The sequence below is a fragment of the Myotis yumanensis genome, unplaced genomic scaffold (genome assembly GCF_028538775.1).
Source record: "Myotis yumanensis isolate MYYU_CA2020_CCGP unplaced genomic scaffold, mMyoYum1.0.hap1 SCAF_2, whole genome shotgun sequence".
Classification (NCBI taxonomy): Eukaryota; Metazoa; Chordata; class Mammalia; order Chiroptera; family Vespertilionidae; genus Myotis; species Myotis yumanensis.
Genome location: NW_027223753.1, coordinates 11,638,757 through 11,665,726, shown reverse-complemented (window position 1 = coordinate 11,665,726; position 26,970 = coordinate 11,638,757). Strand labels below are relative to the sequence as shown.

The 26,970-nt window shown below is 51.8% G+C and overlaps 1 protein-coding gene across 4 annotated transcripts in view; it reads left to right on the top strand.

Annotated features, from left to right (window-relative positions):
* TMCO4 (transmembrane and coiled-coil domains 4) overlaps positions 1-26,970 on the top strand; it is a 70,056-nt gene that overhangs the window by 16,099 nt on the left and 26,987 nt on the right. For 3 of the 4 annotated variants that reach the window (XM_070404230.1, XM_070404229.1, XM_070404231.1), the window contains 9 exons: positions 3,103-3,277; positions 4,037-4,064; positions 9,485-9,617; positions 15,188-15,285; positions 15,534-15,677; positions 16,493-16,612; positions 17,141-17,305; positions 18,188-18,324; positions 20,258-20,342. In XM_070404230.1, the coding sequence (XP_070260331.1) occupies positions 3,103-3,277; positions 4,037-4,064; positions 9,485-9,617; positions 15,188-15,285; positions 15,534-15,677; positions 16,493-16,612; positions 17,141-17,305; positions 18,188-18,324; positions 20,258-20,342 (1,085 nt within the window). Of the gene's footprint in view, positions 1-3,102; positions 3,278-4,036; positions 4,065-9,484; positions 9,618-15,187; positions 15,286-15,533; positions 15,678-16,492; positions 16,613-17,140; positions 17,306-18,187; positions 18,325-20,257; positions 20,343-20,441; positions 20,494-26,970 lie in introns of those variants that run through there. The other variant, XM_070404232.1, reaches the window with a different exon arrangement.

The following is a 26,970-nucleotide window of genomic DNA, read 5'->3' as shown; positions in this document are numbered from 1 at the left end:
ATATATATATATATATATATTCCATTGCTCATTAAAGAAACACATATAGAGCGCCTTATATGTGCCAGGTGTTATTCTAAACACACGACAAATGTTAAATTTTAACAACCCTATGAAATAGATTTCGTCATTATCACCTCTGTTTTAGAGACAAAGAAACTGAGGCCCAGAGAGGTTAAGGAACTTGTCCAAGGTCACACAGCTAGTGGCAGAGCTGGGATGTGCACCAGAGTTCATGCTCTTAACTTGCCTCCACTCTTGTGAGGAGATGCTTCTCTGCATCCAAGACCTTCTTCGTGGACACAGGGCCACGCTGCTGCCCTCAGCCCTGCACCCTTTCTGCAGATGACTTTACCCCTAAGTGCTGTTCAGTTCACCGAGTCATCCCTTGGCCCCCATACACACCCACATACCATCCCGGGTAACACCAGTAATTGCAGCGAGTTCTATCATAATAATTGCAGTAGCAGTAGCTAACATTTATTGAGGGTTATCGGGTGCCAGGCGCTGTGACCGTGTCATTTAATCTTTCCAACCAACCTATGAGGTAGGTCCTATTACCATCTGTCTTTTTATTTTTTTTTTATTTTACTGATTTTTTACAGAGAGGAAGGGAGAGGGATAGAGAGTTAGAAACATCGATGAGAGAGAAACATCGATCAGCTGCCTCCTGCACACCTCCTACTGGGGATGTGCCCGCAACCAAGGTACGTGCCCTTGACCGGAATCGAACCTGGAACCTTTCAGCCACTGAGCCAAACCGGTTAGGGCTTACCATCTGCATTTTACAGCAGAGAAAAATGAAGAAAAGAGAGACAAAGAAAATACATGAAGGGGACTCTCCCAGGGGACCTTCGAGCCTGGCTCTGCACCCTGTTCTCCACTGCCTCCCTTGGCCGGCTTCTAAATGAAAGTCATGACGCTAGCTAACGTAAGCTGAACAGCTACTCCATACCAAGCCTCCTCTGGGTGCTTCATATGTACCATCTCATTTAACCTCAAACAACCTTATGAAGTTTCTCTCTCTCTCTCTCTCTCTCTTTAGTATGTTTTTACTGATTTTAGACAGAGAGGAAGGAAGAGGAGAAGAGAGAGAAAAAAACATCAATCAGCTGCTTCCTGCACGTCCCCTACTGGGGATCGAGCCCCAAATCTGGCTATATGTGTACCCTGACCAGGAATTGAACCACCAGCCTTTTGGTGCACAGAACGATGCCCAACCAACTGAGCCACACTGGCCAGGGCTGAAGTTGATCTCTTAAACCCATTGCAGATAAGGAAACTGAGGCACAGAGAAGTCAAGTTACTTTTGCAAGGTGCTCCATCGCTCAGATGCCCCTTTAAGAATGAAAGACTTTCTCCGAAACCGGTTTGGCTCAGTGGATAGAGCGTCGACCTGCTGACTGAAAGGTCCCAGGTTCGATTCCGGTCAGGGGCGTGTACCTTGGTTGCAGGCACATCCCCAGTAGATGTGCGGAAGGGGGCTGATCGATGTTTCTCTCTCATCGATGTTTCTAGCTCTCTATCTCTCTCCCTTCCTCTCTGTAAAAAATCAATAAAAAAATAAAAAAGAATGAAAGACTTTCCCCCAGCACCGCCCGGGCCTGTGGCAGTGGAAGAGAGACGCCTTGCCCAAGGTTCTTTCCCCTCCCCGGGGCAGCCTTTATCCGATGACCGGCTGATGTGGCGGCATAAGGCCCAGCCCTCGCCCCACTCCGCAGCTCTGAAGGGTCGCTCATCTTCAGATCTCCCTGCAGCGTTGCCTGAAGCTTCCGTGGAGGCTGCCTGGCAACTCCACTGCTCCCCCGCCCGCTCCAGCATCCTCCCTGACCTCCCACAGGCACTGATCCCAAGAGGATCCCAATAGTCATTTCAGAGCTGCCCCCTGGGGACCTGGACTGTAACAGTGGTGGACCAGGATTGGAACCTGAGCTTTTCACTGCTCCTGCCAGGGGCCTGGCCTGCAGCAATCTCTCCACTGGGCTCCGGCCGCCCCAGCTCTAAGGACTGGGATGGGTGGGCTGCCTGGGGTCCGTGGGGCTGGGACCAGGTGGTGCAAGCAGGAGGCCTTCTGACATTGTCCCTGCCATCAGGGAGCTCTGCTTGTCCGTAGAAGGCCTGATTCCACCCAATCTGACTAGACCTAGGGGTGTAGAACCCAGTATAGGGAGCCCAGGACAGTGGGGTCAAGGCAGGCTGGGCTGCTGGGCTTAGAGATAGGCCTGACCCTGGGCTGGTGTGATCACCTCCTCACTAACGCTCCTGCTCCGCATCTCCTGCCCGCCCACCGCTGCCCACCGTTCTCGCTGCCACGAGCGGTAACTTGGAGCCAAAGCCTGAGTCGGACTCTGCCGCTGTCCCCAAAGTGCCATGTGCTTCCTGCAGCCGGGTCTCAGCTCCGAGGGCTCCTTCTCCCCTAGAGCGATCCAGCCATCCTCCATCCTGGGACCCCTGTGGGACTCAGCTCCAATACCTGCCGTGGAGAGAGGCCCACGGGGGCGGAGGGCATGGGGAGGACAGACTCGTCCGCTGCGCATTATCTGCTTCCGAGTGGCCGACTTTTCCCGAGAAAGCACATCCTGGGTGGTCCCCACAGCAGCCAGTCTCCTTCTGTGGGAACCCTTTTCTAGTCGCTGCTCCTCACCTCCCCAGGCTGGTCTGGGGCTCCCTCTCTGGGCTCATCAGGGCTCGAATCCTGCCCTCTCCTCGCAGACCACACGCCACTGGGATGAGTTCGTTATTTCCCTGTGGCCCCGCGCTGTGAGCTTCTCATCAGAGGCTGCATCTCGCTCATCTCTGGTTCCTCGGCCCCCAGCACAGCCCCGGCCCAGGCCGGCCCCGGGCACATGGTCAGGAACGGCTCGCTGGCCTCCTTCCTGTGGTTTATCAGCCTCTTTGGTCAAAGGTTTGGTGGGGGAAGAAGCTAGAATCCCACCACCTGAAATTAGGTTTTGGCTCCTCTGTATCCCATGGTGGACCGCAGCCGCCATGGTTTTGGGTGTGTTGGCTGTTCGCATCATGAACGTGACTAACCTAAGCTTCCCAGTGGCCTTGAAGTGCAAGTCTGGAAGCTGTCGGATCTGAGTTGTGTTTGTCTTTCAGCTCCTTCTGCATAGAGTTTGTGACGGGCCTGGTGAAGTGGCTGGAGTTGTCCGAAGCCGTCCTGCCCACCATGACTGCTTTTGCCAGCGGCCTGGGAGGCGAAGGAGCGGACATGTTTGCTCAGATTTTAACGAAGGACCCCATCTTGAAGGACGACCCGTTGGTGATCACCCAGGTACACCCACCACCAGGTGGCGGCTGCCAAGGGAACCAGAACAAATGGTTTTCTAAGTCAGGCTGAAAACTGCTCCTAGGGGGGTGGGGGAGTTGGAAGATAAAATACTTCATCAGAATATCCTATGATGATGATGATTATCATAGCTATGTTAAATGATCATTATTGAATATCTACTATTGATTTAATGTATTACTTAAGTAGTGTTTAGTATGTGCTAGTACCTTTACAAGTATTAACTCATTTAATTCTCAAAGCAACTTCAGGAGGTTGGTAGTGTGAGCATTCCCATTTTCTAGATGAGAAAACTGAGGTACAGGGAGATTAAGGAACTTGTTCAAGGTCAGGCAGCTGGCAGGTGGCTGAGCCCAGATTGGAACCTTGCCACTCTGACTCCAGAGCCCCGGCTCCTGGTGCCAAGTTGTGGTGCTTTTGTTCAGAAGCAGCAGCTTTGCTGTGTGTCCTTGGCCATGTCACTCACCGGCTCTGTGTGCAGTTAAAACAGGCAGCTTGGGACAGGGGCTGTTGGTGGGTCGACTGAGCAGGTTTAAAACAGCCCTTCCTCTCCTTCGTTTCACTCGCTGGAATGCTCACACACTCGTTGGTTTGCTTACTTGTTTGTCCGGCTCACCACTAGAGTCTGAGGCAGAGATATTGTCTGTCTTGCTCTCCCACTTAGTAAGAGCCAATACATATGTGTCAAATGAGCAGGCTGATTACATAGCAACTCATTGCCAATTTCTGCTACTTTTCCCCCAGGACCTGCTGAGCTTCTCACTCAAGGATGGTGAGTTGGTTTTCTACGCTCTGTAAATTGCGGGTGCTCGTCTTCACCCGGTAAAGCCAGTGATGGGCTGCCACCGGTGTCCTGGTTCCCTGTGGTCATTTTGGTACAAGGAAGGAAAGGGAACCCCATTCAGTCGGGGAGCCGGAAGCATTTCATTCGTGCCAAGCACTCTGTGGCACTGCTTCGCGGTTATTTCATTTATTCCTCGCAATGCCTGTGGTTTCACCTCCTAAGTAGTTCTTGAATCCGGCCCCGTCTTCACCTACACCCACCACCCTGGCCTGAGCCACCATCAACCCCTCCTGGATGACAGCAGGGGTCTCCTCACGGGTCTTCCTGCCATCAGTTTGGCCTCCACCCTGCAGCTCAGATGATCTTCCTGCACATCAACAATGCTGCCTCCTGGCTCCTACCCACGGCCACCCCTGCTGCCTCCTGGTGGGCTGGCTCCTTCACCTCCTCCTCTCTTACCACGCATGCCCTCCCCTCTTCCCAGGCCGGCCTCCCTGAGTGCACCCTGCTCCTGGCACCAGGGGTCTTTGCACGTGCCCCTCCCCTGGCTGGAGAATGTCCCGCTCCTCTTGCCCGGGTGCTCTCTCCCTCTCCCTCATCCCTCCCCTCAGCCATCACTTCCCAGGGAAAGGCCCTGGCACGCCTCGGTGTGATGTCAGCCATGGTTGCCGTTGCACACTGCTTTGCTTGGTAACTGGCTTGCCCTGTGGACCGTAAGCTCCATGGGGGCAGAGCCATGCCCAGTTTTCTTCACCACATACTTCCAGCTCCTGCGCATAGTCAACACTCCGCAAACATCTGCTGAATGAATTAATGGGATGGATCCTCGTGTTCTGTTTTATGGATGAGGAAGTGGGCTCAGAGAGGTTAAGCAATTTACCTACGCTTGCTCAGTAAGTGGCAGTTCAGGATTTCACTACATTCGCTTCCTAGGGCTGTCGTAACAAAGTACCTGAGATGGGTGGCTTAAAGCAACAGAAATTTATTCTCTCACAGTTCTGGAGGCCAAAAGTGTGAAAGCAAGGTGTCAGCAGGATCCTGCTCTCTCCGAAGGCTGTAGACGAGAATCCTTCATGCCTTTAGCTGCTGATCGCTCCAGGTGCTCCTTGGCTATGGCTGCATCTCCTTGGCTTGTGGCTGCATCAGTGCAGTCTCTGCCTCCGTCCTCCAGGGCTTCTCCTCCTCCTTCCTTTCCTCTCCTCTGCATGTCTCTTATAAGGACAGTGTACAAGGTGACTTCACCTTGAGGTCTTTAACTTAATTATAGTAGCCCGCCCCCCTCACCTGCAGTTCACTTTCCATGGTGTCAGTTACCCATGTTCTTCCACACTTTGAAAATATTAAATGGAAAATTCCAAAAGCAAGCAATTCATAGGTTTTAAATTGCACGCTGTTCTGAGTAGTGTGATGAAATCTTGAAGTCCTGCTCTGTCTGGCCTGAGCTGTGAATCATCCCTTTGTCCAGCATATCTATGCCTTATATGCCACCCTCCCATTACTCACAGACTAGCCATCTCAGTTATCAAATTGTTTATCAGAGAGCGAGACCACCGTCATATAACTTTTATTACAGTATATTGTTATAATGGTTCTGTTTTCTTATTAGTCATTGTTTCTCTCTTACTGTGCCTAATTTATAAATTAAAACTTCCTCATAGGTCTGTATGTAAAGGAAAAAACGTGGTATATATAGGGTTCAGTACTATCTGCAGTTTGGCATCCACTGGGGGACTCGGAACCGTGTCATAGTTGGGCCATCTATTCAAGTCCCTCCCCATAAGCTCCATGAGCGCAGGGCCTTGTCTGGATTGCATATCATCGCATCTCAGCATCTACAGCACTTTTGGGCATACGGGTGGGCATTTAGTACTGGATGGATAGATGGATGGATGGATGGATGGATGGATGGATGGACGGACGGATGGACGGATGAAAGGATATATGAATGCATGCATACATGGATGGATGGATGGATGGGTGGAAGGAAGGAAGGAAGGAAGGAAGGAAGGAAGGAAGGAAGGAAGGAAGGAAGAAAGAAAGAAAGGATGGGTAGGATGGACAGATGGCCTTTCTTTAGAGGACAAGCTTATGCACGAGCAGGGTTCAGTCTCTGTTGCAGACATTGATGAAGTGGGCACACAGCAGAGGAGGAGGCTCTTTCTGCTGCTGGATTTCCCTCGGGCGTGAGGCGAGGTGATTAGTCATGAAATCAGCCCAGGACATCAACATGAAAAGCTGCATTTCTCAGAACATCCTGGAAGGTTGACCTTTACCGACAGTATTGGGATCTGAGTCACAGAACGATGCCATTTGGGCAGCTGGATGGAATTTTGGGGGAGTGCTAATCATTTTTTTTTCTCCTCATCCTGTAACAACCCACAGAGCTCTTAGCACACACAACTGAAACAATGCGTCTTTTGTGTGTTGAAGGTTAACCTGAATGTGAGCTAACTCTAAACTGGGCTTTTGGCCCTTGGCACTGCGGCCGTTTGGGGCTGGGTCCTTCGCTGTGGTGGGGCCACCCTGTGCAGGGTAGGATGTTCAGCTGCATCCCCGGCCTCCCGTCACTAGACGCCAGAAGCACGTCCTGAGTGCTGACAACCAGAAATGTCTCCATACATTGTCACATGTTCTGGGGGGGGGGGGGGGGGGAGGTGCACGGGACAGCAACACAGCCCTGGTCAAGAGCCAATGCTCTAGGACCCCAAATTTGGCCATCTCAGGTGGGGCTGCTTTATTTGTAGTCGGTAATCTTTACAAGGTATTCTAGTTGCTCTTCTAGGTCCCGAACATCGCTTGTGAAGTATTGCATAGTATATAATCCTCAGCTGCTAAGGCAGGTCCTGTTATCTCCACTGGCAGGAGAAGAGAACCTAGTCAGTAGGTTAAGTAGTCCAGGGCGACCTTTCAAACGTTCAAAATGCCATTTAAGGCAAAGCCAGTCTCCTTGTGAACTCTGCATTGGTGCCCTGGAGACTTAAACTGAATCACGGTTTTTGCCCTCTGAACTCTGAAGCCAAAGATAGCGTCAACTCTGGGCCAGGGGACCTGCGGAGGTGCACGCTGCATGGGACGTCGCAATCCCTACCACAAACTTGGCTTTATCTACTTCCTGGCTTGGTCTTTATTACTGGATCGAAAGCCCTGCCTCCCTGATGAATCAGCAGGGTTTGAGATATTGGTCTTTGGTGACGGTGAAATGCAAACATTGTCACCTGGTTGCTGGGTTCTCCATCAGCATCCTAGAGCGTCATACAACTTGTTACCAGCATTAATGCTGGCTGGTCCATGCATTCAGCAAATAAGAACTGAGCACCCAGTGCATGTGCCAGGCCCTCTGCTGGGCCCTGGGGGTAATTTTAACCATAGCTGATACTCACTGAGTGCCTATCAGGCCCTGAGCTCAGTGTTTTATGCTAATTTTGTCAACCCCCCAGCAATTCTGGGATGTCAGCTCCAAGTCCAGCAGCCTGGCCACCAAGATCCTTGAAGTGACCCTGACATGAGGCTGCCACTCTGGAGTCCCCGTGCCTGAGAATACCTTGGGAGATTACCTGTGCCCCTGGCAGCGTGTTCCACTGCAGCCTTAACAAATGGAATAAAAATGAATCACTAATTGTAATTGCCACCAATTAAATCACCATGGCCAAGGCTTGGTTAATTTCCACAGCTCGATTATCACCTGGGTGCAATAGTCTGATCCCATGAAGGCACAGTGAGCTCCTTTGTTTGGAGCTTTAATTGACCCCATAAACCCCAAGATACAACATGCAGTTGTCTGTTTCCCAGCACGTAGACAGTTCCACATCGAGGGAGGCAGCCAAGGGCGGCTGGGCAAATGCTGCCAGACCATAGCTCGCTCTGAGGACCCTAGTTCAAGGAAGGTTCAAGGAACCCTCAAACTTCAGGACTTGAGGCTGCAACTTGTCGAAGGCTAGCCACTACTACTTTAGTATAATATTATTGCCCAGCATCGCAGACCCCCAGCAAAGGAGACAATTCTGTAACATTCGTTGGGGCCGATCCTAGAGCGGGTGTCCTCGCTTCAAAACTTTGTGATGTGCATTTTAGACAGCGCACATCATCACACCGCCTATACGAGGTGGGTGCAGAGTAGCTGGATACTGAGTCCTTGTGCTTCCCCCTCTTTGTCAAAAAGATCCAGTGTGGGAGCCTGTCTTAGTACTGGACTTCCTGGGCCAAAGGGGATGCACACCTTTTTCCCATTTTTTTAAACTTTGGTAAAATACATATAACGTAAAATTTAGCACCTTACCCATTTTTAATAAATAATAACTCCTCATTCCCCCTTTCTCTACGCCCCCCCTCCCCAGTAGCCACCATTCTACTTTCTGGCCCTATGATTTTGGGGGGGGGTCACATTTTTAAAGTTAGATATAAATATTGTCAGACTGTATACTCGCCGGGCTAGTGTGGCTCAGTGGTTGAGCATTGACCTATGAACCAGGAAGTCACTTAAATTCCCTGTCAGGACACAGGTTGTCAGGGCTCAATCCCCGGTGTGGGGCGTGTGGGAGGCAGCCAATCAATGATTCTCTCTCATCATTGACGTTTTTCTCTCTCCCTCACTCTTCCTCTCTGAAATCAATAAAAATATATATTTTAAAAATAAATAAATATTGTCAGACTGCACACTCTCACCTGAGTACCGTGTTCATCACCTCCTTAACAGCTTTGGAACTTATTAAAAAAATGACCTTGGCTAATTTGGTGAAAAAGTACTACCTTGCTTTTGATTAATATTTTTAACTAGGGGCCCGGTGCACAAAAATTTGTGCACTCGGGGGGTGCACAAATGTCCCTCAGCCCGGCCTGTGCCCTCTCGCAGTCTGGGACCCCTCGGGGGATGACCACCTGCTGGCTTAGGCCCACTCCCCGGGGGGATCAGGCCTAAGCTGGCAGTCAGACATCCCTCTGGCAGCCCCCTCGGGGGATGTCCACTTGCCAGCGGGGAGCAGGCCTGAGCTGCAGTCGGACATCCTTAGTGCTGCTGAGGAGGCGGGAGAGGCTCCCACCACCACCACTGTACTGGCAGCCATCAGCCTGGCTTGTGGCTGAGCAGAGCTCCCCTTGTGGGAGCGCACTGACCACCAGGGGGGCAGCTCCTGCATTAAGCGTCTGCCCCCTGGTGGTCAGTGTGTGTCATAGTGACCAGTCATTCCCAGTTGTTCTGCTGTTAGGGTCAATTTGCATATTACCCTTTTATTATATAGGATAGTTGCACATATTCCATCCAGGAAGCTGTGCTATTGTTTAATTGACTGGTTCTCATGGGTTGTGTGTTTAGGATTTTTCCAGGGTTTGGGTTTTGTCAGTTACTCTGCTGTTAACATCTCTGTTCTTAAGGGCAAACTGATTCCCTGCCCTTGTTGTTTCTCTCTTTCGAGGGCGCTATGATGCTCGGGCCCGGGTCCTCATTTGCCACGTGACCTCCCTCCTCAGCCTGCCTGTGGGGGAGCTGGATCTCCTTGAAGAGACGTTCCTGGAGAGCCTGAAGGAAACCAAAGAGGAGGAATCTGAGTAAGCGAGCCCTGAAACCGGCCCCATCTGCCAGGAATCCAGAACGGCCACTTGAGTGTACTTTTCAGATAAAAATTTCCTCTTTCCATGAAGAGACAGTGCACAGAGCATCCCAAGGCAGCCAGACTGGCCGTGTGGCCTTAGCAAGTCACTTCCCCTCTCTGGGCCCCGGTCCTCATTTCCAGGAAAAAGAGATTGAATGGGTGATTGCTAAGGGCTTGTGACTTTAACATTCTGTGGTCCCAATACCCTGCTTCACATCGGGTTCTTGTCCGTGGGCCAGAGTGGCCTGGGTTCAAATCCTACCTCTGACATCCATCCTCCTTTTTGACCTTGGGCAGGTGCCCTCCCTTCTCTAAAGTACAATATTCTTATCTGTAAAATGGGAATAAGGATAGCGTCCTCCCAGGGTGGTTGTGAAAAAAGGAATGTGACCATATTATAAGGTGCTCGGCCCAGGGCTGACATGAGCAAGTGGTTGGTATGAGAGTCCTTCCCTTCCCCCCTGCCCACGTGCCCTGGGACCTACCAGCTCTAGAGCGGCTTTGCTATCTGTGCATTGTCGGGAGTGTGTAGAGGGAAATTATCCTGGCAACTTGGCCAGAGCTCAGCTCTTTGCTAAACACAGAATCTAATCCCACAGCAATCAATCGATCCTGTCACAGCCTAATTGTAGGCTCCGTGCACCAGGCACGTCTCCCAGCCTTGGGTTTTGTTCTGCCACAGTGACAGTCTGAGCAGCCAGGTCGTGCCAGCTCAGCCCAGCTGGGAATTTAGCTCTGAAGCCAAGTTCAGACCTGGAGCCGCCCTCCTGCCAGGGTTTGGAGGGCAAAGGGAGAGGTGGTTTGCTTGAGAAAGGCGGAAGCTTGGTCTGTTTTAAAAACCTGACAACAGACTTGCTTTGGCTCCCAGGGCTGTGTTAAGAAAGAAACAGGTCAATGACCACCATCACGAGGGCTGCCCAGCGTCGGGAAATGTATTGGACATTTGTAGTGTCTTAGGTGCCTTGAAATGAAGGAAACTCTCAGCTGTTGTTTGCAAAGCTTATTGTCAGAAAGAAACATGTTACCCAGAGGATTTGTTCTGAAGATGCCGGTAGTCAGACCAGGGAATGTGTAGAAACAGAAGTTCTAACACAGCCCAGCTCTGCCACTTACCAGCCGTGTGATCTTGGACAAGTTAGTTCACTTCTCTGGGCCTCAGTTTCCTCACCTGCAAAATGGGGATGATAATAATAGCTCATAGGGTTCTCCTGGGGCTCAAATGAGTTCATACTTGTAAAGTGCTTCAGGCGGGCCTTGTACAGAGCAACTGGCTGATAAATATCATTTGCTATAGTATCTGTTATCATGGTTGTTATTACTATGTATGAACTCTTTCCTCAGAAAAATACTCCACGTGTGGAGTTTTTTAATTCAACGTTAGGGACTTTGGACACTTCTCAGGTTCTATCTATGGTCTCTGGAAGGACCTGAGACCCAGGAAAAGCATAGCAAGTGTTCAGCCTAGTTCTTGCTTTGATTCTGCCACCCAGTCTCTGTGTGGCCCTGGACATGTTGCTTTCCCTCTCTGGGCACCAGCACCAGTTTCTTCACCTCTACAAGCAGAGGATCGAATTGTATGTAGGTTTCTTTTAACTTTAAGGTTTTGTGTTTCTGCAAGACAAGCTTATCACTTGGCACCCCAAGGGGATCCTTTGCAGCTGGGGTTCAGGGTGTGGCGTACCTCCTTTCTGTTCTTGGGTTCCTGTCTGAGTCCACAAGCCATCCAAGTTTTCCCCATTTCTTTGATGATTTCACTCCTTTGTGCCTCAGTTTCTTCATCTCAGACTTGGGGATAATGGTAGTATCTCCATCATCAGGCAGTTAAGAGGATTCAATTAATGAATACATATCAAAAGCTTGGAACAGTGCCTGGCACATCGGAGGTCTCAGTGAACATTAGGTAAAGTCCTGCTGGAGGTTGACCCTGGTCACATCATAAGAACATTGTCAACACCTAATTTCTATCGAGTGTTTACTAGATGTAGGCACAAGAGGTCTCCTCATTGGGGTGTTCCTAACAATCTCCAGAGGGTTTCACAGGGAAGAAACAGGAAGTCAGAGGAGCGCCTTAACTTGCCCAAGGTCACCCAGTGGTCAGGGCGTCATCTGATTCAACCACCTATCCAGTCTGCACGTCACTGGCCATATTCCTCAAGGCCTGGTTGGCCAGCCCAGGTTTCCTCCTTAATTCTGAAGAAAGCAGTAAAGATAGTTATTTTATGGAGCTTTCTAAGCTTTTACTAGGAAGTGTCTCTGGATATCCCAGAGATAAGCTCTCCCTCTCTATCAACTGGAGAAGGTGACTAAAACAAAGAAGAGGGTGGGGCCAGGATGACTGCAAGGAGCACCCTCCCGGGGAGATAGGCTGGAGGGAATGAAACTGATGAGTGGGACCCTGAGATGGACAAGGTGACCTCTCGCTCTTGATTAAGCACCTGTGGCTCCAGCCTGGGGTTTGGCCCAGATCTGTGTTTAAACTCCCGCCTCTGTCTTTGGAAGGCGGACATGGAACGCCAACTCAGGGTCCTCTCTGGCATTCCAGAACCCGAGTGTGGCCAGGGACTAGGATGGCGGAGATCGCCATGGTACCTAACCAACAGGCAAAGTCAAGAACAGGAACGGAGCTTCGTTTGAATTGGGATTTGTTCTCGGAACTCTCACTTCAAACTATAGGACAGACACATCATCGATGTCACTCAGAGCGAATGTCTCCTGCTTTGCATGTTGACGTTCAGACAAGGGAAGTAATAGCAGGAATAAAACGCCTGGATAATTAACGATGACTGGCAAAGCTCTTCGTGTTATGTACAAAACAGTTATGAGGAACGTTCAGGTGCTTATATAAATAAGGAAGTAGATTGGCAGTTCAGGCGAATGCCAAGAGAGAGAGAGAGAGACTGACTGGGTAGGGGAAATGCTGCATTCTTTTTGATTCAGCAAATGTTTATAAACATTTCAATAATAATACAAAGCAGAATTCTACAGATTAATGGTTCATCTAATCTTGGCAAAATGAATTTGATACACCAGCATTCATACCTTTAGATACAGCAGCCTCAAGAACTATTTTTACTTTTTAGTTATTTTCTTCCCTTGAGGCTATGAGTCTCCCCCTCCATAAGCTCAGCTAAACATGATGATTAGAAGTCTAGAAGCAGATGGGGCTGACAGATGTCAAGGGCACCAGCTCAAAAATGTGACTGTGTTCTTAAAAACAAACCTGTAGTAATCATTAAAATGTTATAACATTCCAGCTTTGTTCTAATACCCCAGAATTGTATTCTCTTTTAAAATAATTTTATTTATTTAAATTACAGTTTACATTCAATATGATTTTGTGTTAGTTTTCAAGAGTATAGCATAGTGGTTAGACAATCATATAAATTACCACGTGTTTCCCCCGATATTTCTGGTACCTACCTGGTACCATACATAGCTATTGCAACCAGAATTTCATTCTTTTCTTTCTTTTTTTTTTAAATATTTTTATTGATTTCATTTCAGAGAGGAAGAGGAAGAGAGAGAGGGAAATATCAATCATTGATCAGCTGCCTCCTGCACTCCTCCTACTGGGGACAAAGAACACAACCAGGGCATATTCCCTGACTGGGAATTGAATCATGACCCCCTGGTTCATAGGTCAATGTCCTGGTTCATAGGTCGATGCTCAACCACTGAGCCACACTGGTCGGGCCAGAATTTCATTCTCAATCGTGACTGGCCTATGCTCTGTTCCGTGCCCCTCTGATTTTCATAGATGTGGACAGTGAGTGGGGGAATAGATCGCCGCAGCAAGCGGTTCAGGATCAATCCTGGTCAGAATGACTTGGTTCTGTTCAGGAAACATTTTCTGAGCACCCTCCAGGTCCTAGCCCAGGGCCAGCTGCTGAGGGTGGGAAGCAGGAGAGGCTCGGCCTGTGCCCTGAAGGTCTGGCCCTGCGGTTCTCACACTAGGAATGCAGCAGGTCCCAGGAGAGCTGGTTACGGGTAGTTTCCACATCCTCACGCCCAGAGCTTCTGGCCCAGGAAGCTGTGCCTTTAACGGCTACCCTCTGGGGATTCTGATGCAGTTGATCCAGAGCCCATCCTCTGAACACTGATGGTCTAGAAATGCAGGCTACGACCGCCAGACAGATGACAACATGCCAGGGTTGTATGTGGACCATTGCCCAGAGCTCTCACCAGACCCCTGGGAATTAAAGTATTGTTATTATCCCCGCTTGCCAGGCATGTGCCCTGACGAGGAATCAAACCGGGGCCTCCTGGTTCATGGGTCAGTGCTCAACCACCAAGCCACACTGACAGGGCAGGACGGACTATTTCTCACCATCTTGTGCAGTTCATGAGGGAAGAGATGAGAAGGAAACAGATGTTGGTCCAGACTGCCGATCCCTGGCACCCAGAGGGCCCCCAGGTCATCCACTCTCAGTCAGTGTGTTGATTGAATGAATAAAGAAGGAATGGATTTAATCTTTACAAACCAACTACCTTAAGAGGTAGGTGTTACTGTCCGCGTTTTACAAAAGAGGAAACTGAGGCTCGGGAAGACGCAGGAGCCACCGTTGGTCAGCATTCGCCGGGTGCCTTTGTGCCGCATAGTTGACAGACTTCCTCTTCACCGATCCCCACCGCCCCTCGAGGGGGAATCTTAGCCCTGACTTTGTAACATGGGGACAATCGTGACACTGCTTCAGGGATAAGATAAACCACATGAAACATAAAGCATGGCAGCTGGCATGCAGGAATTCCCAATCAGTATCAACCATCTTTTATCATCGTCTGCTATCGCTCTACACGTTGAATTGTCCAAACTCCAACTTCAGTTCAGAGTTCGTGCCCCTGATGTCCGCTTGGTCCTACTCCTTAGTGTCCTAAAGCACTGAGGACCGGGTGTCCGTCAGGAAAACGGGGCTGAGTGACGCTCTGAGCACTCACGTTGGCCATTCTCAGGATTCAGCTGACCCAAAGCACTCTAAATGCTTCCCTCCTGCTACATCTCATAGCTTTTACATTTCCACTCTAACGATTCTAGCTAGTGCCCCACGGCCAAGGTCTCCAGAGCAGACATTTCTCTAACCCATCTTTGAAATGGTTATTCTGAAAGAAATTGGTTTCCAAAAATCCCAGAAGGAGGCCAGCTCAGATGTCGAGGGGAAGGGAAGGAAGGAGGGAGGCGAGGGCGTCTGTGATTCTGTTTGGTACTCATCTGGGTCCATCTGTTAAAAGATATTTTTGTGCTTCTTTTACTGCTATTGTTATTTTTTTGTCTTTCCATCGTTCAAATTGCAACCCTGTTAGGATGGATCCTTTGGGTAAGTAGAGCATCCCACACACTGGGATTCCCCAGCTGGGTTTTAGAATGTTCTCGGCTTTTTAAAAGCATCGATGGGCCCAGGGTGACCTTGGTACCTTGCTCTGAATGACAGAGTGCCCAGCATTGATCCCAGCTTGGGGGTTGGTGAGGCGGAGGGGTCTCCAGGGGTTCCAGGCACCACCGACCCTAAGGACCGACCTCTTTTCCCTCAGAACGGCCGAGGCGTCCAGGAAGAAGAGAGAAAACCGGAAGAAATGGAAGCGCTATCTCCTGATAGGCCTGGCGACCGTCGGAGGCGGGACAGTGATCGGTGAGGCCAGCGCAAGCTGAGGTGGTGGCACATGGGTCCGAGCAGTTTAGAGTGACCGGAGATGTCAGGCTGGGAGTGGAGAGGGCGGAGATGGGCTGGCAGGTGTCCCTGGGCACGTAGTAGGTGCTCCATCAGCAGTGTGTTCATTCGTGTGCCTCTGTGGAAGGCAGTGGGTAGCTCATGGGAGAATAACCTAGCAGGCCACGTCCTCACTCCCACCTTTACCCTACTTTCTGCTTTCTTGGCAGGAGTGACTGGGGGTCTGGCCGCCCCTCTTATTGCCGCCGGGGCCGCGACGATCATTGGCAGTGCTGGGGCAGCGGCTCTGGGCTCAGTGGCTGGCATAGCTGTCATGACGTCGCTGTTCGGTGCAGCTGGAGCTAGTCTGACAGGTAAGGTTCCAGAGGAGGGGGCAGTGAGGAGGGTGGCCCCGCTCCTAAAGGACCCACCCAGATTGTCCCCAGGGATGGCTCCCCGGGAGATGGAGGAGGAGCACACGACTTTTCTCATGCTGGGTCCCAGCCCTGCCGGAACTAGCAGCAGGCTGCACAGAGGACTGGGCGATCGCTCGGCATGGGTCGGTGCAAGGCCTGCGTTTGAGAAACTGCACCTTGTGTAGTAGACGTCCTGAGAAAGGTCTCATTGGACCTGCTTGTCACCATTTAGGAAGTTTCCAGACAGGCCTCCTCGGAGACACTTGGGCTTCCTCCTGTAAGAGAGCACATGGCTACTCTTCATTTACCAGCATCTCCTCGGGGAGTTTTCCCAAATCATAGGTGTCAGCAGCCCCCCACATTCCTGTTCCACTCCTCACATGGGTTGTCGCTTTCCACACTGAGAATCTTGGTCAGTTTGATCCACTTTTACTGAAAGGAGTGTGTTGTAGCCCTGACGTTTGTGGGCAGGAAAAATGACATAGAACCGAATGAGTCAGGACAGAGTGGAAGTTATGAGCCTGGGCACTGAGCTCTAACCCCAGCTCTGCCCCTCGGGGGCAGGCCAGCCTCTGGAAACCTCTTACCCTCATCGGTAATTGGGGACAGTAATGGCACCTGCCTTAGTGAGTTGAAAAGTGAGACATGTGTCCAAGGGCAGGGCACCTGGCCGGCACTCACGGTGTGAGCTGTGAACACAGAGAGCCTCTCTGACTAACACTCCCCAGGACCCCAGGTCACCTCCATTCTCATTTCTGTGTCTGGGTCTTTAGGATACAAGATGAAGAAGCGTGTGGGGGCCATTGAGGAGTTCACATTTCTGCCTCTGACGGAAGGCAGGCAGCTGCACATCACCATTGCCATCACGGGGTGGCTGGCGTCCGGCAAATACCGTGAGGACCAGAGTGGAGTGGACAACGGTGTAGAGGGGGTAGATGTTGGCTGAGCGGGCCTGCTGCTGTGGGCCTGACCCTGGCTCTTGCCTGTGTATGTCTTTAGAGGGTGGGTAAGGGAACCCCATTTTGCAGAGGAGGAAACAGGCTCAGGGAAGTAAGGAGACTTCATTCCACATCCATCTACTCATCCATTCATCTGTCATCCATCATCCATTCATACAACTGCCTATCCATTCACCCATCCACCCAACTATCTGCACATCTATCCATCATCTGTCCTTCCATCCGTCATCCATCCAACTATCCATGCATCCTTCTCTCCATCCATCTATATCCATCTATGTATCCATCCGTTCACCCACCCATCCACCCATCAATAAATCCATCCTTCAGCAGTATGTATAGGTACACACCGTGGGGCCTCTTGTCTCCCCCCGAGGGTGAGTGATCCCCTGTCTGGGAAAGTGGGGTGTGGCATCCTCTAGCACAGACAAGAGAGACCCCACCTACCTGTGTCCTCCCCAGGCACCTTCAACGCTCCATGGGCTGCCCTGGCCCGCAGCTGCGAGCAGTACTGCCTAGCCTGGGAGGCCAAATACCTGATGGAGCTCGGCAATGCCCTGGAGACCATCCTCAGCGGTCTTGCAAACATAGTGGCCCAGGAGGCCCTAAAGTACACAGTGTTGTCTGGTAAGTCCTCCTGTCTCTACCGCCGGCAGCATGCCCCCTGCTCCCAACCCACGCTGGTACCAGACCTTTGCATACCTGAGGCCCCAGGTGAGCCAGGCACTGTGCTGGACCGTAGGAACATGGAGAGGTTAAGACACTGAGTTCCTGTCTGTGAGAAGTGTTGGGTCTTCTTGGGGAGGAGACAGGTAAATGGCCAATCCCATTATCACATAATGTATCAGTTGGTTCTTGCTGCCTAAGAAGCCACCCCAAAATTCGGTGACTTAAAATAATCTCATTTATCATAATAGCTCTGGAGTCATGAGGCTTCATTTGGCTGGCCTTTGCTGGGTCTGCTCGTGGATCTGTGGGTCAGCTGACTGTCCACCGATCCAGCTAGCCTGGTCTGGGGCAACCAGGGCAACTTGGCTCTGTCCCATTTGTCTCTCTTCCTCCTGGGATCAGCAGGCTAGCCCACACCAGTGGCAGAGTACATGAGAGGCTGGCCTCCATGCACAAGTCCACTTGATGTCTCACATCTATTAGCATCTCATCGGCCAAAGCAAGTCACATGGCTGAGCCCGTAGTGGATGAGCAAGGCAGGGGCGGGACACTGCAGAGTTACCAGGCTAAGTGGGAGGGTACCAGGTGGAGGGACAAAGCGGGGTCATCTTTGGAATCTCCCACATGACAGATGCCTGAACAGAAGGGATCTGGTCCATGTGTCAGAAATGCATGAGCTTCAAGTTTCTTCTTTGCTATGTAGCAGTTTGACAACACTGGGAGAGCTTACAGGTTCCAAGGTAGAGATACACATGCACTCACTCAGGCATCCAGTAGCCAGCCAACCCCTTCCCCAAAAGGACCCCTACTGCCTTCATCTCTGACATTGCACCTCCCCAGGCATTACGGCTGCCCTGACCTGGCCGGCCTCACTCCTCTCTGTCGCCAACATCATCGACAACCCCTGGGGGGTCTGTCTCCATCGGTCAGCAGAGGTTGGCAAGCACCTGGCCCACATCCTGCTCTCCCGGCAGCAGGTACCTGGGAATGGCTGCAGTTGGGGGCCCAGCGGGGGGGATGATGGGGCTGACTTGCACACAGACATCAGCCCTAAATACATCTGTGTGGAGGTCACCCATTGGCTTTGGGGGAGTGGGTGGTCTTCACTGCACCTCTAACTCAAGTCACAAAAGTATCCTAGGATAGACCAGTAAGAATTAGAGACTCTGCGTCCCTAGCAGGTAAAGAGGTGAGGACTGAATAACAGAGGCACCTACAGGTAAGGACAAAGCCAGGTGTTTCTTCATAGAAGTGTAGAGCTCTCGCCCACCAGCGTGGCTCAGTGGTTGAGCATTGACCTATGAACCAGGTAACAGTTCGATTCCCAGTCTGTGCTGCGCCAGCACAGCCAAGGGTTAAGTGATCCTGAGGAGGGGCGGTGAAGGATTGAAGAAAAGACAGACAAGAGAATACAGCCGGGGCTCGGTGGATCTCCGGTGCCTGGATGAGGACACAAGAAAGACCCAGCCTGCAAGCCGAGGCTTTATTTTATAGTGAGATCAAAACAAGGGTAGTGGTCAACATGTTTACAATGTTCTTGTGAGTTTCACCTTGTTTTGGCAGCACTTGCTGCACCTCCTACAGCCCATTAGCTACCTGGGAGGGATCTAGGGAGGGCTCTAGGGTTAAGCTTAATTATGCTAAGAGTGCTCTGCCCTCCAAGCTGGGACTTGTTTGTGGCCCTGCCACAGGTCAGTCTGAGGCTTAACCCTAGAGCCGCTCCCCACACCAGTCAGGGCACATGCCTAGTGTAGGATGTGCAGGAGGCAGCTGGTCGATGATTCTCTCTCATCATTGATGTTTCTGTATCTCTCTCCCTCTCCCTTACTCTCTAAAATCAATAAAAATATATTTTTTTTAAAAAAAGAAGTATAGAGCTCCCCTCTGAACAGATCATCAGTGGTCCAGATACCATGTAATACGGCCCAAGTTACATCCACATCCAAGACCGTCAGAGGCAGGAAAATGGAGTGAAGGGCGTGCCTGGAAGTCACACCAGTTGCTTCCTTCACACCCCTGGGCAGGACTCAGCCCTGTGGCCGTCCCTAGCTACAGGGGAGTTAAACACGTAGTCTGTGGCTGGGAGCCCACAGAACTCAGTTCTGTCTCCACGGACATGGCGGGTGATGGGTGTTGGAGATGAGTAGCCGCCTCAGCCACCAGGGTCCTGCAAGCTGGAGTCCGATTTAATGGTTGTCGACGGCAGTAAATGGAGGTGGGCACAGGTATTGGCACAAAAACAAGGAAAAGGAATAGACTGGTGAGACCAGACTGGGCTGGACCTTGGGAGCTCATCTGCTCCTTCCCTCTCCTGCCAAGCAGAACCTGTGCCCAAATACCCCAGATAACTTCCCTTTTCTGATGTGTTGCCTTTTCTACAAGTTCTTTAGTCAGAAAGTTCCTCTTTACGTCTAACTTTACTCCCTACTCATATCATGTGAGGCCAGTATTTCATGCCCCACCTGCCTGTCTAAAGAGAGAACAGCTGGCCCTCCATGTCACTCTGCCTTTTTCCCATCGCATCTGGGGTGCCTTCCACCTCCTCTCCCGGCTCCAGAAAGGCCCCACTTCCCTGCAGTCATTTGCCACGAGGCAGATGAGTCCTGCCTCTGGGGCAGAAGAGATGGCAGCTGGATTATGGTTTGAGCTGAAAGGGAATTAACCCAGCTAGGGGCTGCCTGTGGGCCTTGGAGGCAGCCGACTCCAGCATCAGGCGTGATCCTGTGTGAACAAGGGCCCTGACTCTCCTGATTGGGCCATCAGAGCTCGGGGGGCGGGAGTAGCACATGCATCATTCGTCGAGTTCACGGCAGGCGCTGAGGAGTGGGCAAGGGCCACCCTCTTCGGGGCCCATGTTTTGCTAGAACCAGCTGTGTCCCCTCCCAGACACCTGTGTCCTTTTCCCCCCAGGGCCGGCGACCTGTCACTTTGATTGGCTTCAGCCTGGGAGCCAGAGTCATCTACTTCTGCCTGCAAGAGATGGCTCAGGAGAAAGGTGAGTCTGGCTCTTGTCACAGGGGAACACCCTCCCCAAGTGGACGCCTAGTCCAGAGGTTTGGGACCTGGAGTCCTGAGTCTGCGAATGTGTTCTCAGCTTTTAGAAATAACAGCTCACCGTTTAAAACCGCTGGAAAATAGACAACATCGTAAGTCCTTTGGAAAATCAATTATTTTTTTCTGTACATGAATTAAAGTGGAGGTGAGTCCTATAGTCATGACATTGGCCTTGGCATCCTAATGCATGTCCTTGAATGGGAGGAGGAGGGGGAAGAAAAGTTCAAAATTGAGCTGTAGGCAGAGCCACGTTCCCTCTGACGCTCAGGGAGGGTCCTGCCTTGCTCTTCCGCTTGTGGGGGTTGCCGGCTCTCCTTGCGTCCCTAGGCATATAGGTGCATCACTCCTATCTCTGCCTCCATCTTCACATCACCTTCTCCTTCCTTTTCTAAGGACAATGTCTTTGGAGTTAGGGCCCACCAAATCCAGCATGACCTCATCTCAGGATCCTTAACTAATTACTTTTGCATAATTTAGTTATATCTGCAAAGACCCCTTTTCCAAATAAGGTCTCATTCATAGGTTCCAGGTGGACATATGTTTTCCCTGTAGGTGCCTTTGGCAGTGGCTCGTGCCCTCCAGCGGCATACTTCCTGTGCCCAGAGCGGGAAGCTTCAGTGCCACTGCTCCAGCCTCGGGTGGGGGAGGTCTCCAGGGCGGAATGCGACTTTGGGACAGATCTGTCCGCAGAGGCAGCGGTAGGAGGGGGCTGGGCGACTGCGGTGCAGACCTCGGGGCACTTGGGAGTGGCCCACTGTTTGTTTGACCCAGACCAACCTCTCTCCTGGTGAAGCTTAGCAACAGCAGGACCCTAAAGGCAAGAGAAGCAACTGAAACAGGGAGTCCTAGTCCTGAGAGCAGAGGGTGGGTGGGAGCGGGGTTGGAGGTGCACCCAGCCTTCTCCCTCGGGGCTTCCTGGAACGCCTCCCGAGCCCCAGCTTCCCCACTTAGAAAGCAGAGCTGATCATCCCCACCACGCGCTTGCTTTGAGGAGCGAGCCAGGTGCCGTGTAGAGTATTTTTGCAAATTGCCAAACCGCTCCTGGACCAAATTCAGCTCCAGTTCGCCAGTGCAGCTTCCGCTCTTCAGAGTGTCTGCCACCCTAAGGCCACTCCCCGTGGTCAACACCAGCGTGCGATCTGATTGCTGACCGGTTTGCCAGCGAGCCAGGAGGGGCGGGGCTGTCCACCGTGGGCCGGGCCGGAAGCAGCCCGAGGAGGCAGGGCTGGCTGACGGGTGTTATTTTCAGGATTGGCGTCACCAGCGGGCATGGCAGAGACCCTGGAGCCCAGCAGCATGATTCATCCCTGCTCTTTATCTTTAGCTAAAATGGACTGGGGATCAGAGCTGTTTTCCTGGTTGCAGAGGCAAGGTGGATGTGCCGTCCTGGGCATTCAGGGTGGAAGGGCCACGCCCTGTGTGTGAGCCCTGCGGTGGGTGGGCCTCACCATCTCCCCTGTGCCGTTTTGGAGGCCCCTGAGGCCCCCTGTAGCTCTCAGCAGCCTCCTTTCCACCTGGTTTTGTCCACATCAGTGAACAGTGTCCCATCCCCAGTTTGGGTAACCGGGGACCACCATGCAAAGGCCCTGGGGAGGCTGAGCTGTTTCCAGCAGGAACATCCAGCCTAGGGTCGGAGGTCAGGCAATAACCACCGAGGAGGCTGCATCTGGACCTCTGGTAAAGGCGGGCTCCCGTTCCTCCCGAGGAGAGCGTGTGCCTTCCCTTTCTATGTACATGCTTCCCCGCCCGGCATCAGCAGAGACGGAGCACGTCAAAAAGGCATCCCTTGCCTGCCTTTCCTGCTCTACCTGCCACAGATAAGCCACCTGGGACCTCATGGCCTGCTGGGAAGACCCCCCTGGGTACTCCCAAAGTCTCCCCATCCTTAGCTCTTCCTCCCCTCCAGTAAATGGCTTTGTTGAGCTGCAGAAATGCCACTGACTCCTACTGCATAAAGCCATGTTCCGTCTTCTTGAAGCTTTGTGCAAATAATACCTATAGCGCCGCAGTCTCTCTCTTGGGAAAAAATGGGGGGACTATCTCTCACACAGAATCCAGTTCTTGCTATAGAAACGTGTGGGATATAGAGAGGCAAGATGGGTGTATCAGTCAGCTAGTGCTACAGTGATGCCACATAACAAACTACCCCCAAACACAGATATGTCCAGGTTCTAGAACAGCCTGTTTCTGGCTGTAAGTTTCTGGTTTTAAGTCTACTCCACGTGCCTTTGTCCTGGTGAGGTTGAAGGGGCAGCAGCCACCAGGGGCACGCTCTTCTGGTTTATCACTAGAGTGCAGAGCCAAGCCAAACCACACATGCAACATTTAGACCTCTGCTCCCGTTGTATTTACTAGCATGCTGTATCAGTTACTTATTACTGCCAACTACCTATCCAAACAGTAGCTCGGAACAGCAATAACTGATTACTTATCGCAATTCTACGAATTGACCAGGCAGTTCCTCTCCTCGTCTCACTCGTGCAGTTGCCGTGAGAGCTGGAATGCCTGGGCCATCCAAGTCCATCTCACTCACTGTCTGGCTGCGGGCCCTGGCAGCCACCCAGGGTACCTCAGTCCCTCCCCAGCCCTCTCACCCCCAGGAGGCCTGCCTGACTTCCTTATACACTGTTCTCGAGGCAGCCTTTTAAGATGGCGAGAGTGAAACCTGCAAGGCCTCTGAAGGCCGAGATTCTGGAACGCAGCACTTCTGCACGTTCTGTTGGTTAAACCAAGTCACAGGCCTGATCGTATTCAAAGGGACCAAGGGGGAATCGATTCCTCTTCTGGGTGGGAGAAGCGGCAACGAATTTTTGGCGATTTTTAAAACTTGGATTTTTTGAGGGGGAGCAGGGGAAGAGAGAGAGAAAGAGAAACATTGATGTGAAAGGGTTGCCTCCCGCACACAACCTTCTGGTGTACGAGAGGACACTCCAGCCAACCGAGCCGCACCAGCCAGGGCTCGGCAATTTGTAATCTTCCACATGTTCTGCTGGCCAAAGCAAACGGTGGCTGAGCCCTGGGTGTTAGGGTGGGCAGTGCACTCCGCCCATGGGGTGGGGGGGAGGGCAGTGAATAGTTGCCAGGCAGTAACCCAGACTCTCACAGTAACCCGGACTCTCACGGTAACCCCAACTCTCACGGTAACCCCGACTCACATAGTAACCCCGACTCTCATGGTAACCCAGACTCTCACAGTAACCCCAACTCACACAGTAACCCCGACTCACACAGTAACCCCGACTCTCACAGTAACCCCGACTCACACAGTAACCCCAACTCACACAGTAATCCCCGACTCTCACAGTAACCCCAACTCACACAGTAACCCCCGACTCTCACAGTAACCTGGACTCTCACGGTAACCCCGACTCTCACGGTAACCCCAACTCTCACGGTAACCCCGGACTCACACAGTAACCCGGACTCACATTGGGGAAAGGAAAGCATGGGCTTTGCTGTCAGCTGAGCCCTGGTTCTGAGTCCTGCCTCTGGGCAGCCTGGGTTCGGCAAGGACACAGCCTCCCTGGACATCTATCTCTCCACGTGCAGCAAGAGATTAGTGTCGCCGCTGGGCAGTGGCAAAGACCAGAGAGCACGGAGGTCAGGCAGGCAACCCCGGCTGGGTCCTGGTCAACACGTCCTCTAACAGCCTTCAGGCTCAGGTCCCTGCAGGTCCAGGGTTGGCTGCAGACTCCCCTGGCTCTAAAGCAGCTCCCCCCCGCCCCCCGCCCCGGGGGAGGCTCTTGACAAGTTGTCATTCTCTGTGCTGCCATCCTTTTGCTCCTTTCCTAGTCATCTGTCCCCCCAGCCCTTGCAGCAGACCATCTGCCAGGCGCCTCATTACTGGGAACGACGTGCTCTTATTAATAGGACCGATTCTCCATTTAGAGGAGAAAGGCCTGTCTTTGGCTGCAATTAGCATAAATTACATGTTAACTTCAGATCGGTAATGCAGGCCAAATCTTCCGTTCCCCTGCGGATCAAGCTGAATCCATTACCATTTTCCATGTGGCTGTGACAATCGGAAGGGAGGCTGGAAGCTGGCGGGAGGAAGGCAGGTGGCCTCTGGGTGGCAGGGCTGGTTAGTGAGACACTGAGATGTCCTTGCACCTCAGTTTTCGGGGAGGGTTCCCAAAGCAGCTGCCTTCCTGCCTCTTTCCTGGTCGCTGCTCCCTCCCCTGCATCTACACGGCCCCCCGAAAAGAACTGGGGCTTTGGTATTAGGCGGACCTGGATTTGGGGCCTGACGAGCTGTGGGACCAGGGGGAGGTCATTTAATCTCTCTGAACCTCAGCTTCCTCATCTGAATATGGACTTAGAACACGTACCTCGAAGGCTTGTGGGGAGGTTAAAATGAGGCGATGAGTATGAAAGTCCCCGCCCTGACTTGGGCGCACTCAGTAACCGTTTCTTCCTCTAAACTGCTCTGAGGACCTACTGCGCACAGGGAGCACTGGTGAGTGTCATGTAGGCAGAGGAGCTTGTCGTTTTGTGTCCACTTTCCAGCCTGGGGGTTAGACCCTGAACTCCGTGTAGGCGGGGCCTGCCTCTGCCCCAGCCCCCCATCTCCCTGGCCCGCATGTTCTGAGTGCTCAGTCTAGAGGAGCTAGACTTGGGTGAGGGCAGCAGGGCTGTGCTGGGGAGCTCAGGAGCCAGCTTCAGATTCACTGCGTGCCAGGCTGTATGGGAAGCACCTCCATGCAGGATCTCAATATCATAGCAACCCTGGGGGCTGTTCTCCTGGCTTCACGGATGACCGGAAGCATCCTGGATGGTGAGAGCAGGTAAAAGGCACGCGATGCCTGGACCTAGGCAGACAGGAGTGGCCCTGAACCCCCCAGTTTCCTTGTTGGGGGAGAGGAGCTCTGGGTGTGGCTGAAGGAAGGACCGTTGTCTGGGTGCCCTTGGGCAGGTCACGTCACGTCACCTCTGTGGCTCAGGCTAGATAGTAAAAGGGGATACGGATGCCTCTCGCAAGTGCCCTGGGACTTTAATACTTATTGAACACTCGCCATAGTGCACCAGCACTATGCTACACTGAGCACGTTGCATATTTTCCCTCCTTTGAGGTACAAAGAGCCCTAAGATGTAGGTACTGATATTCCTGTTTTACCAATGAAGAGGTTGAGGGTAGGGACAGTGTTCGTTTCCTTCTCTCCTGCGTCTCCAGGACCTGGTAAGGGACTTGGCACAATGATGTGCGTATGGGGGACCGCATAGCTAGCCATCAATATAGTGAAGGTGACAGCACAGTGCTTGGCACATGGCAGACCCTCATTAAACGAGGGCTCCTCTCTTCCTCTCTCCATTACTTTATCCAGATGGATTTGTCCAAGGCTGTGACACCACATCTGAGCTCGCCTAAAACAGTGCCGTCTTCAGTCAACTGTGCTCCGGGGGAGGAAGGAGTTAGCAGAACTTAGCGCTCCTTTGCTGCTTTCATCTAAGTGAATGGGGTGTTTCCAAGAAGCTTGGCCAGGGGTTATGCCAACTGCCTTTCAGGGCATTGCTTCCTCTCGGGGATGCAGACACCCTTGATGTTGGCCAGGGAGGTTGCAGGCACCCTGATGGAGCCCCGCGGGCCGCAGTACCCGGGTGACCAGCATGTCCCCAGGTCTGGTCCTAGGCTTTTCAGAAACATGAGTTTATCCGTTTTGCAGCCAGAACTGATCAGAGCCCCATTATGCAAATGCACAAGCTGAATGCTGGCTCTTTTAGGTCCACCCGTAATCGCCACTCGGCAGACGGAGCAGATGTCCAAGCTCGCTGCCCACGTGCCCGGGGACACAGTACGTGCCAGTTTTGGTGGCGAGCACAGGGGTACAGAGGGAATGGTGTCCAGGGACACTTCTCTTCCTGATGACCATCCCAGACTCCTGGACAGACCCCTCTCCTGTGACCATGCTGTTCCCTTCCCTCCTGGCCTGCCCCTCCTTCAGAATTTTGCAGAAGCAAGTCCTGTGCATGAGACTTGGTCCATAATAACTGAAGAATCTGGACTGTCTGCAGAGAAGGAGCATTCCTAAGGGGTTTCCAAAGGGGAAGAAAACCCTCAAGTCTCATTAACTTACTATTAATTAACCATCTCAGTTCATGGCGTTCTGTAATGGAAACTGGGATTGCCTTTCCCTGTATCTAGGATGTCCATGAGCATCAAGCCTGTTTAGCCGGTATTGTCAAAACTGTTATCTTTTAGAAAATTGCCAGGCCTGTTGTGCAGAAGAGAAGATAGAAACGCTCCTCCTGGGGGTCAGTGCATAGACCACACTTTGTGTTTTAAAGGCAGAGCCTCAGTTTTGGGGGCACTGTCCCTGCCACCCCAGGACAGGATGTCCCTGTGTAAACTCTGACCTTTTAAGTCTGTACTATATTCTTCATTATTCTTGATTTCCTCTGTCTTTTGTTCACTCATTTATTCACACCTCCACTCATTCATTCATTCATTCATTCATTTATGCAAAGCCACATCTCCTTCCTCAAAGGATTGGCAGGACTTCTCAGGAAATACAGAACGAAAGCAACAAATTGTTGATACTTATAAAACATCACAACCAGAAAAAAAGACAAAT